The sequence below is a fragment of the Metopolophium dirhodum genome, chromosome 5, assembly GCF_019925205.1.
Source record: "Metopolophium dirhodum isolate CAU chromosome 5, ASM1992520v1, whole genome shotgun sequence".
Classification (NCBI taxonomy): domain Eukaryota; kingdom Metazoa; phylum Arthropoda; class Insecta; order Hemiptera; family Aphididae; genus Metopolophium; species Metopolophium dirhodum.
Genome location: NC_083564.1, coordinates 20,575,913 through 20,588,813, shown reverse-complemented (window position 1 = coordinate 20,588,813; position 12,901 = coordinate 20,575,913). Strand labels below are relative to the sequence as shown.

Here is a 12,901-nt window from a genome sequence, read left to right as displayed (position 1 = left end):
CGTCGCTTTTAAAAACTACTGAGAAATTTTTACTTTTAACCCCCCAAAGTACCAACTAGATTCACTTTCCTATTAGAAAAGTTACTATTGAAGAAAATCCAAACACTTTTACTGTCCTAAAAGGTGATGACAGACACAAAAATAAAAAAAAAAAACACACATCATTGTAAAATCAATACATTCATCGCTTCGCTCTGAATCTAAAAACTACTTTTAGGATGCAATAATATAGTACACGTTTTTGATGGGTGTATAATAATATAGTCTTTACCCCTATTGGGGCTAATTTATAACCTGACTTCTAATAGCACCATTTTCTCTAATACAGCACAACTCACATGATATAAAGTAAGTTCCCTTGGGAAATAAAAACATATTTTAAAATTTTTTTATTTGATTGTCGTTTGTAAACAATAATAAATATATTAAGTGATTATGAATAAAAAGGAAATCAATACAGTGTTTATATTATAATAACCAAAATATAATTACATATGAATATATTTTTAATACTTTTATTGGAAATAAAAATTAACAATTTATAAAATATATATGACACCGTTGGACAACTTACAATAGTTAGTAATAATAATTTTAATAATAATAATAATATTTGAATAATGATAATCATACATTTTTCTATAATAAAAATATTTATAATAATCAATGGTATATAATCGTATAACATTATTATTGGCTTAAATAGACATTTCACATTTCTGAAAAATAATTTTTACAAAATGTTTGTAATTATTTATCTGAATAATCGCTATTACAAGACTTTATTTATGAAAATATAGGTATGCATTATAAAAATTAACTAAATAAATATTACTGGTCGTTTGAGGGACAGTCGATTAGGGGGAGAGGGGGAGGCGTAATATTTTTAATTTCGTAAGACATGACATGATGCCGTGTAGAGCATATTGTGTGCAAAATCAGTCGTTTGCCTATTTTTTAAGCACATTATTTTTTTTTATTTTAATACTATCAAATACATTATAATATGTACACAATTCGTTGAACAAGAATTAAACTAAATATTTTCTAAAAATAAATTAGTATAAAATAAAAACTATTAAAATTATTATAAAATCAATACAATTCATATAAAATTAGAGGCTAACATTATAATGGTAGTAAACGGTTTAGCCATGACTGAATAATTTGCGTGTAAACAAAAAAAAATTAATTTTTTAGCACATTAAACATTTAGCGGTATAAAAATTGGACTAGGGAATTAATTAATAAACATATAAAAATATAATTTATATTATAATAGAGTAAATAAATGGATATCGATTTGCAAGCAACTTTATAAAATTACAACTGAACATCCGATTATCAATATTAATTTTTCCATACATCGATTTTCAAACACCATAGACGCCACATTCATGGCAGTCTAAATATACATAACGAAACTTAACAGAACACACTAATTGTACACTATTATTAAAAACAATTCTGAGTAAGTACATTTTTTTTGGATATAATGAATAATAACGTGTGTAACTCTAAGGAATGTTAAAAAAAGTAGGTAAAAAAATCACTGTAAAATGTATTTAATAAATGAACTCAGGTGGCAGGATACAGTCGAAATAGTAGCTTATCTTTATATGTTACTCTTAAGATATTATAATAGAATACAAATTGCATTAATTATCCAATAAGATTTAGAATTTTGTTTTTATTGAGTACCAAGAAGTAAGAGGTAATAGTGTGAAAATTGAATCAAAAATTTACTGTCGGAAATGCCACTTTTTATCACATTTAGTTTATGAAAATTAACTAAAAAATTCAAGGAATGATTAGAATACAACAATAATAATAATAATAATGATAATACTTAATTAAAAATATGAATGAAGATGATGAACTATTTGACTCTAAAGACTAGAAGAATAAAAAATAAATATATAATGTGCAAGGGATATGCATATAGGTAATCCCAAAAGATGATAATCAATACTAATTTTCCCGAAGACACAGAACACAGAATTGAGATTAGAGTTTTGACGTTGACTTTTGGAATAAATTTTTATTACTGATACTAATTGATTAAAAATGTACCTACAATTAACGTAATCATGATATTCAATGCATGGCTACTCGTGAAATAAACAAACTATAAGCAACAAATTGGTAATGGTCTTAAGTACGTGTTTGATTATTTTTTCATTATTATAACTATTAATTTATACGGAAATACTGTTGTCCAAGTCAAACTCTTGTTACGAGTTCCATAATCTTTTTCATTTCTTTCTCAATCTCCATACGCTTTTCCATTTCCACTTCCAACTTTGTCGACAACTTGTCAAGTAAACTGTTTTGTAGTTGAACGGTGGACTCCAATTGTTTCACCTAATAACCACACATTAAAATATTTAAAAAAAAATAAAAATAAAAACATTTTCATTCTCAAATGCAATAATTACCTTCTCATTTAACACTGATATTAGATTTCCCTCTATAGATGGCGTTGACAGACTAAAATCGGCTGATATAGGTGCAACAGGACTGGTTGGTGTGCTAACTGTGACCGGTTCAGGTGTGGTCAGAGGTGGCACGTAACCAGGAGGTTTAAAAACAACACCGCCCAAGCCCACTGAAGTCAATCCTGATCTGGATGTTACTGTTGTGGTTTCTGATGAACTCTCTGATGTTATGGTGGTTGTAGACGGATTGATCATCACTCGTGTTCTACCACCACCTAATTTATAAACATTATATTAAAAAATAATAATAACTATATTATTTTCAGTCAATTTGTAGATGGATGAATAGTGTAAAAATCATAAAAGTTTAATGTATAATAATTATGACCTATAAGAAACATACCTATCACAGAATTAGCGATCGATGATTTCTTTGCCTGATTCATCTTCAACTCTTGAACCCATGGGGCCTTTTCTTTATCCACACCGGGTATTCCGTTTGTTGGTGGGGTATCCAATGTTGGATCATCCTCAGTAGATACATTAAACGCTGCAGACGGTGGCCTCCTTCTAGGTGCCTTAGCTCGAGATGCTGTTGGATGACTAAGCATTGCGGTTCTCTCTATTTGATCGAAATCAGGACTCTTGGGCTCAGGAGAATTGTTATCATGCTAAGTAAAAAAAATATACATTAAACAACAAATTAGCCAACTATAGAGACAATTTGTATGTTTATACTAAAATACATACATTTGTAAACACTAATGATGTTGGGGACGATTCTGGCGTAACATGGTATATTGATCTACTCATAATTGATCCATCTGGCAAATCCGAGGATTTCTTCATGGAACCCACAGACTCTGAACGTTTTACAGTTATAGAGCCGTATTGTTTAGAATCCCCAGTTTCAGAATTTATATGCTTCATCTTATCCGTGGTATTTTGTTCAGAATTCAACATGGATTTAATACCACTAATAGTTTTTGACAAGGAAGACGTGGAAGAACTTTTGGCAGTGGGTGGTTTCTTGGTCGTAGGTGGTGGTGGTGGCAGAGCAGGTTTTTTGCTCACCACTGGTCCCAAAGGTTTATTTTCCATTTGGCTCTGAAAAACTTTACGCAGTGAAGCCGTTGTACCGCTACGTGGACTACTAACAGTTTTTTCAGATTTAGTTGCCAACTGAATAAACAAAAGTAAAAAAAAAATATAAAAAACATGTGACTACTGTGTATTGTAATATAGCCTATAGGTAAAATGTTAATAGTAATAATAAAAAATACCTCATCTTGATTCATTATTTGAACAAAATTATCAGGAAACACTCCGATTCTTCCTTTAAGCTCTCCTTTCCACCAGCCTTTGTCTTCTACTTCACGTGATAAAATAGTAACTATATCGCCTTCAGCCAGTGATAGTTCATCACTATTGACAGCTTCGTAAGGGAAGAGTGCCACACAAACTTCTTTAGCTGTATACAATTTGAACAATGATAAAGTTAAAGATAAAATTTTATTTACTTATCCTACAAATTAATAAATAGTTTAACATTTAAAATATTAGTTATATTATGCAAATAAATTTAGTAATATCACTGGATAATTACTGTAATTTAAGAATGTCAATAAAATTAGCAGTACACATTTAATTTTATTAAGTATTGACCTAAACAAAATTGTTATTTAAAAAGAAAATTAGATGATTGGATTAAATATATTTTAAATAGTGAAATAAACAAAATGTCATCAAATTTGAAATTAGGATTTAAAATATTATGTACACCTACAATGAAATAAGTGAGACAATCTCCGTTTGATTTTTTTCATAACTGGACAACTTGAAGGGTATGAAAATTAGAAAAAAAAATAATATGATAGAATTTAAAAAGAAATATTATTTTTGATAGAAGCAATACTTTTAAAAGTGTCATTACTCATTATCATAATCGCTGTTAATGACAGGAATAACTGAAGTCTGAAATATCATTAAAATAATATAATTAAAAGTTGACATATTGAAATACGGTTTATCTTTCAAGTGATTAATAATAATCAGTATTGCATTCATTTCCTTTTATCAGTTTGTGTTGGTGTAAAATAGTTATTTATTTACTAAATCCAATATAATATAGTACTATACGTCATGTATTTAATTGATACATAGAATACTTTAAAAAAAAATTGTTTTATTTAATTATCTTACTTAGCACTGTGGTATTAAATGTTTATACCTGGTTTTGGAGGTAGAACTGGAGCATTGGGTTCTATATTATTATCAGCAGTTTTGATTGGTTCCACAATAGATTTTTCTAAATAAAAATAATTATATTGAAGTATAAAATACGTTTAAGTAATTTTTTGATTGAAACTTCAAATAGAAATTGCTAATAATTATACAGATTATATTATAATAAAAAAGTGAAAATTACCTTTCTTGATGCTTTCTTCTTTCTTGAGGGATCCAGTTGAAGTTTTTGAGTCACTTCTACTAATAATAATACTCTTAACATCTGATATTTCAGTGACATAGTTAGATGGAAAAACACCAATCTAAATTTAAAAAAAAAAAATAGTTGTATTAATTTATTAATAATATTAGATAGTCAATCATGAATGAATTATAAATAATTGAGTAAGAATCAAACAATAATACAATTTTAGATTCTCAGCGGAGCGATGAATATATTGATTTTTTACATTGATATTTTTATTTCAGTGTCATCACCATTTACACTGCTTCGATTTTCTTCAACAGTATATTGTTGAATGGGAAAGTGAATCTAGTTGGTGCATTTGGGAGGTCAAAATCCAGTTAAAATTTAAGTGCCAAGAGTTTTCAAAAGCGCCGGGAAAAACAACATAAAAATTAAGGAAAAACGGGAAGTTTTAAGCTAAATCGACGTTGATAAAATCGATTTTGATTTTTGGTGTAACTCTAAAACAAATAACCGTAGAAATATGAAATGTACACTGATTGTTTATATTGGCATTTTCTAAATACAATAGAATTTTAAAATATTTTGAATTGTTTTGAGCGGTTACAACATTTTTAGTATTATTTTCTATAAATGTCAATAAAATTTTATTTGTTGGGTCAAAAAGTGTGAACATTTAATACAAGGCTCCTTAATTATTACGATGACAATTGAAAAATATTAAAAATACAATCACTATTTTTTTTATAAGCATTTATAGTTCAAATTTTTACAAAACACGTAAAAATCATGAAAACGTGCAGATTATTTTGAGTTGAAAATTCATAAAATATTTTCTTTTTAAATATAGATTTGAAAATTTAATTGAAAGGTCCTTATAAGATTTTCAAACTATCAAAAAAAAAATATCTACCTGAAAGTCGAATTCAATTTGAAGTTCATTAAGTTCATATTCTTACAACATATTCACTTGATTTCTTATGTAGCAATTTCCTTATTTTGCCGTAATTTAAAAGCGAATGATTGTAGATAATTTAAATTTACACCATATTATGTTCATGTTATTTTATAAATTCCTATTCTTGATACAATTTTCAAAATATTTTGACTCATTTTGAGCTGTTTAAGAACATTTTCAATTTTTTTTAGTTTTTTTTCTATAAATGTCAAAAAAGTTGTATTTGTTGGGTCAAAAAGCATGAAAATGTAATATAAGGCTCCTGATATATTGTTACAATAGAAATTGAAAAATATTAAAAATACATAAGCACACATTTTTTTTATAAGCATTTAAAGTTTTTTTTTTTTTTATTTTTTATTGAACAAAACATAATATTCACAATCTGTATTTACAAGTTATACAATAAGTAAATGTGATGGAAATTGATTTCAGGAGGGGGAAGTTGCCCATTGGCAACACCCCGTTAGCATTTAAAGTTAAAACAATTTTGTAGTTAAAAATGTAAAACAAAGTTCCACATAAATAGGTAAATTAATTACTTATGATGAATTCACAATAGATATCATCAAATATACTTGGTAATATATTTGCATAGGCAGAATTGTTACTCTGATACAATGTTATTATATCATTGAATTCAAATTTAACACCATTCATTACAGTAATCCACTGTACAGCTGAGGGACACCCACTTGCCCACCTTTTTATTTCTAAATACAAAAAATAAATTATCAAAGATTTCAAAATACCAAATTGATAAAAATATATCTAAAGAAAACCTTTCCAAAACTTTCACATACAAGTATTTTCTAAGCATTGAACTATTTACCTTGAGCAGTATACAAATAATTAAAAATAACAACTTAAGTTTCTTTAATTGGGTCAGCCACTTTATATGTGCATAACAATATTTTAGTAAAGTAAAAATGTTAAGTTTCACTACCTATAATGATATTTTAACTAAAACATGTAAACATATAAACATTTAAATTGGTTATCTGTTTCTTTTAAACAAAAAAGTAACATAAGACAAATTATTAAACAATATGGTATAGTGCTTATTTAAAAAATATATATATATATATATTTACATTACACACAATTAAACTGTATTGTATATTGATAGGTACTTGAATATATTTTATGTCTGTAAGAGTAAAACCAAAATTTAGATAGGATGAATAAAACTTATTTTTCAACTTTAAATTTGAATCAATTACCTATTTAATTTAAATTACAATCAATCAATATTAAAATATTTAGTATTTACTGATTAAAACTATTAATTTTTCTTTTTTTGTATTTAACAAACAAACAGATTTAAAATAGTTTATGTTTAAAAATCTAATACTTAATAGTTAATACTAAGGCATACACAGTTGTTTTCTTAATAATCTATAAAAAAAAAAACACTTTTCAGGGATAGTAATATTCATTATTGACATTATTAGTTTATTAGGGAATGTATTTTAATAATTAAGGAAAATAATAAAAATAAAATTTTTATTATTTACAGCAATTGAAATATAATAATATGCACATAAGTCAGTTGAACCTTCTAAATAATCATTTATTTAAATATTAATCATATGGTAGGAATTTGTCACTTCTTTATTATTTCATGATAAACACATAGATGTGTGTATTTGTGCAATAAAAATACTGTAAATTTCTTTATTGTAGTAGATAAATAAGTTTTTATAATATTATTACTAATCAAAAAGTATTCTTGCTGTCTTAATATTTTAGGATGAAAGTAACAATTGGTAATTAAAACAATTCAATAAAAATTCAATGATTTAATAATCAACAATTAAATGCGAAGAAAGCACCATTATTCTGTCAAACTAATTTACCAAGACAATAAAGAAACAATTTATTAATTTATTCACATGCAATTAATGTGAGTTAATTAATTGATGTATAGAGGCGCATTACAAAATGAGTTATTTGGTCAATAAAAAATTCGAAAAGTTGATTTTGTGTGTTATCAAATAGTATTACCTACCTATTATTATCATGAAATGTGGAACCTTAAAAAGGTAAACATTATGTTAAATACTTGAATGTAATTTTAAAATTATAATATTTAATAATACTAAGGGTCAGTATTACCATCTCCGGTTAAATTTAACAGACAACTTAACTGGTGGAATTCTGCCGATAATAAAATCTGTTATCAGCCGGTTAGTGTGGTCCAATTCGAATGAAACCGATGATTGTAATATTAGCCCTCAAAAGACAAGTAGTTTAACAAAATTGATGTTCTTAAAAATGTAATATCTATGTAATTGTTTAAAGATCAAAGTTTAGTTACATAATGTTTAACACGGTCATTATTTCATTTAAAAATCAATTAACGCTTAGTTAAGGCTTATAACATTTGAACTACAATAGTAAAATGTATATTACTTACTTACACAATTACATCTAATAAAATTAATATCAGAAGAACAGGTAAAAATAAAAAATGGTAGGTAACCATTTACAAAACAATCATATTGGTAATAACTGTTTTGTAAAAAAACCAAAAACATAGGTAATCATCATTCACTAGATTATAATACAAGAATTCAATAATAGAAAAAATTGTGATAATGAGGTCAATAAATATTTCAAGTTTGAATAAAGATAAAATACTTAAGTGTAAAAACTTAATGATTAATGTTTTGTGTAGGTATAATTAAATCAGTACTCACTTCATTCCTAAGCTCTCCTTTCCACCAACCTTCCTCAACTTCGCCAAGAACTTCGATTACATCGTCTATGTTCAACTCCAACTCATCTCTGTTTGCTGGTTTGTAACTGAACAACACCTTACACTTTCTGGCATTTTCTACAGGTAAGGAACGTGAGGTAAAAAAAATAGCATAATTACATGGATTAACTTTTATAAAATAGAACACTTACTTTTTCTCAAAACGACGCCACCCGAAGCATGAACGATCTATAACGTACAGTAACGACACAATTAGTTTTAGGAAGTTCCCGAGTTATAGCCGAAGATTATAAGTTAGTGCAGTACAACTCACCTTAACGTAGGTGTCGGGAAACATTCCTTTCTTGCCGTCCTTGTGTCCTTCCATCCATCCGTCGGGCATAGGCTTGACATCAGTGATGACGTCTCCCTTCTTCAACGTCAACTCATCGGGTTCGCGGGCCGCGTAATCGAATTGGACCACGGCTTCTGTGGTGCACAAAAAACAACAAACAGGTAGGTAAACATGACACGATAACAATCGCCAGACGAGGAAACAAACAGACAAACAAACGTACAAAAAACAGAGCAAATGTCACCACCACTTACCCATGTCTGGTCGTCGGCTGCTGTGATGAGACGCAACGGCCGATGGCGTTTTTCATCTATCGCATCGGCGGCGGTGGCGATGGCACGTCGTCATGACGTCGACCGAACGAAAGAACACGCGAAAGACTACCTACGTGCGTTCTCGGGAGGTGATCGCGGCGCGGTGTTGCTACTTGATACTCCGATACGATTCCGACGGCGATGAGATCATAATTATTGTCCGTAAATATTATTATTATTATTATTATCGTTGTTTATTTTATTACACTTATATAGGTGAAGTAGTACTGTTATCGTTGTGATAACTCCGCGCGAGGATTTTCACCTTTCGTCGTCGCCGTCGTCGTAATCCCGTCCGACCCACCGTCGTCGCACTCGCCGCTCGGTGCGTGCGCGTTTTTATCTTTTTATAATGTTTATAATATCACCCGCCCGTTATCGCCGCCACGCGCAATCGCCGGCCACACGACTTTCCCGCGAAGTCGACGACGGCGATCGACACTCGACGGCATTGGCCGATCGAATTCGCGACGCGAACCGCGCACGATATTTTGTATCGATAAATCGCTTTATCGTCGTAGGACGTAGATGATAGACGTATACCAAGAGTTGGCTTTTAAAAAAAATTGTTTCGCTATTTTCCGTCCTTAGTTAAGTACGTCCTATAATATCTTGTAATGTTAATAAAATATTATAATAATATAATCTTTGCGTATCGAGCGACGACGAGGAGAAAGAGGGACGATGTGACGTGTCCGCGTTCAAGTCTTGAAGACGTCGACACGATATTATTAATGATAACAATATTTAAGACTCGTTTTTTATGTAGAGTCGTTGACGACCGACGACGACGACCGAATGACTGGCGCGCGACTACCATTTTACGCACAAACCTCCCGTCCGCCCGCCGGCCGTCCACCCGTCCACGCCGTCCACACGCGCGCGCTGGAGTTGCTGTTGTTGCGGCGGCGGCGACGTGTAGCCACATCAAGGACGCGAATTTTCCCCGCCCCGTCCCCCCTCACCACCGACGCCGATGGCAACGCGTTTTCTCCGTGATAACGGTAAAGCCGCCGCCGCGTGTCTTGTCTTAAAAAATAGTAATAATAATATTATACTGAAAACGTCGTGAATCGGCTCCAACCTGCTGCTCATGCGACTCCAGCTGCCGAACAGGTGATCTCCGCCGCCGTGTACATGGTTTCACCTGTATACCTAGTCTTCGTAGTTTCTTTTTCTGTTCACTGGGTACGGAAAAAAAGTCGTATCGCTTTGGGTTTTTTACCGGTCGAGTTCGTAAAGTCGATTGTGGTTGAGTGGTTCAGAAGTCAAAAGTCGCACTTATTACCTACCCATTCGTGCACGCGCGTTAAAGTATTGCACTATTCGTGCATATTTATACTTTTACAAAACGTTTATTATATCGTATAACCTATATATTGTGATTTGTGACTGTTCAATAATAGATTTGTGCATTATGATTTTATAAAATTTGTTACACCCTATACTGCACCTATCTATTCACCTAAGTACCTAACTACGTTTTTCACCGCAACATGCAAGACACAGTACGTCAAGTACAAGACTATTGACGCATCATTGCAGGGCTACATATTTTTATTCATTTTTTTTGTGTCCATAGAGATACGTTTCTACCTACCTGTCATAATATTTCTCAACAATTCGAATATCATAATTTATTTACACCATTCCGGGCGGTGTGCGGAAGACGTGCGTCGATATTACTCTTGTCTACATAGGTATATTATTATATACCTACCTAGTATGATAAATGTTTATAATATGCTCTCGATTTGTGTTATATAAGAGCTTCGATGTTTTTTATAAAACGCAATATAATATGCGCATTTATTATTATGTCATACGACAACCCCTTTTTCCTACGAAGATACTATTATAATGGGTGTGTGTGTGTGTGTGTGTGTGTGTGAGAGAGAGAGAGAGAACTCATACCTATTATAACAATTACACGCGCATCATCGTATACTATATGTATATACCTACGTATGCATATCATATATGTATGTATAAATTATATGTACGTGTGTATGTGTGTGTGTGTGTGTGTGTGTGTGTGTGTGTGTGTGTGAGAGAAGTGTACATGTGTAATTCGTTCGAATGACTGCGCAGGACCGACCGGGGAGAAAAAAATTTTACGTTCCGTCTCCTGCGTGCCGTCAACTGTGTATACTTATACATAATATATTACTTATACAGGTTACAACTGCTGCACGTTTCTCGGAATACGAGTACCGCATCATAGGACATTACTATGTAACCTATATTATGTATAATACCTACAATATGATATAGATATACCTAGGCCGTAAATCGTGTGTACCTATGTATTAATGAGTCCTACAGTACATACAAACGTTATACGTGAGGTATAATACATTATTATCGTCATCGCTATTCGCTCGTAAGTAGTCGTACCTAACTATAGTCTAACTCCGTAGGACGCTATTTTTTTTATGAGTAAAGTTTAATAATTTTGCATACACTGCGTTCTGAAAAACGTAGAACGACTATACGTTATAGCTATTATAGTATTATTTCTAAAAATGTTAAGTACCTACCTAGGTAAGAAAATATGATAGGTATATAGGTAAATTTAGTAATAACTGCAAGAGCTAACGCATTGGACTGTTTTATCGTAATTCTATACTGATTTAAGTATGAATTCGCATATTATAATATAGTTATAAGTTATAACCTACATACTATAAGAAAAACCAATTATACCGATATACACCATACACGTAAGATGTGAAATCTAAACAAGTAAGATTATTGTCTATTAACGATTGTATTTGTAACGAATTGACCAATTGGGTAATATCTAGGTAGGTATATCTACTATATAACTATGTGAAATTATTAATAAGTAGGTACATCGTTCATTCCTAGTTCCTACGTATAAAAGTAATACGAAGAAATAATCTCACAATATAATTTTTGGATTCTTAGCGGAGCTAAGCAATGCATTGGTTTTTAATGCAATTATGTATTTTTTTTTGTGTCTGTCATTACTCATTACGTTTTCGAGCAGAAGATTTGGTCCTACAATCTTTACCATTGAGGGTGGTTTCTACTTTCTGGTAGGGTTTTTGATGTTGTAGTTCAGAAGGGGGTGGGGGTGGCAAACTAAGAAATTAATTGGGAAAGTAATTGCGGGAGTAACAATTAAGTAATTGGGAAAAACTAACGAAGGACAGCGGAAAACATGAATATTTATGTAACACACCAGTGGCGTGTATCAAAAAAAAAATTGGTGTTGCTCAAATAATTGTAGGTGACCTACCCCTCATAATATTGTTGAACCCACCTATAAAATGTTCCCTTTACCCCCTCCCCTGGATCCGCCACTGTTTACAACCAACATAGTAACGTGAGGATACGATGCTAATATATTTAATATAAATTTCAGAAAAGCCCGAGTTTTTTTTATTATATCGTTAAAATCTACAACGACTTGTTTTTAAATAATAAAACACAGCCACATATACAAACAATATGCTATTATAACATACAAAACGTGATGTTTAATATCATATTATAATGAATAAAATATTTACGAATCAGAGGAATTTCACGTTTTTTTCCGGCTTTCAAACATGACTATTTACATCATCATCAGCTGCAGCAAAGCAGCATATACATAATATTATAATAATATCACCTTGCTCATTTCAGAAATGACTCGTCCGTCGTTTATTGTGAAAAATTAAAATAAACAT

General features: G+C 30.7%; 1 protein-coding gene across 1 annotated transcript; it reads right to left on the bottom strand.

Moving 5' to 3' along the window:
- Positions 1 to 499: 499 nt before the first annotated feature.
- Positions 500 to 10,006, bottom strand: LOC132944842 (SH3 domain-containing kinase-binding protein 1). The gene is made up of 11 exons (XM_061014363.1): positions 9,141 to 10,006; positions 8,866 to 9,020; positions 8,744 to 8,780; positions 8,533 to 8,669; positions 4,867 to 4,987; positions 4,669 to 4,746; positions 3,722 to 3,909; positions 3,189 to 3,620; positions 2,842 to 3,109; positions 2,439 to 2,713; positions 500 to 2,364 (listed from the first exon to the last, which is right to left on the bottom strand). The coding sequence occupies exons 1-11, from the start codon at positions 9,142 to 9,144 to the stop codon at positions 2,224 to 2,226; spliced, it is 1,836 nt and encodes a 611-aa protein (XP_060870346.1). The 5' UTR covers positions 9,145 to 10,006; the 3' UTR covers positions 500 to 2,223.
- Between the last annotated feature and the right edge of the window lie 2,895 nt (positions 10,007 to 12,901).

Coding starts and splice junctions, on each gene's coding strand:
- LOC132944842 (XM_061014363.1), bottom strand. Junction 8,670..8,743: donor TGGCGTCGTTTTGAGAAAAA/GTAAGTGTTCTA, acceptor CCTTACCTGTAG/AAAATGCCAGAAAGTGTAAG. Junction 2,714..2,841: donor GATCGCTAATTCTGTGATAG/GTATGTTTCTTA, acceptor TTTATAAATTAG/GTGGTGGTAGAACACGAGTG.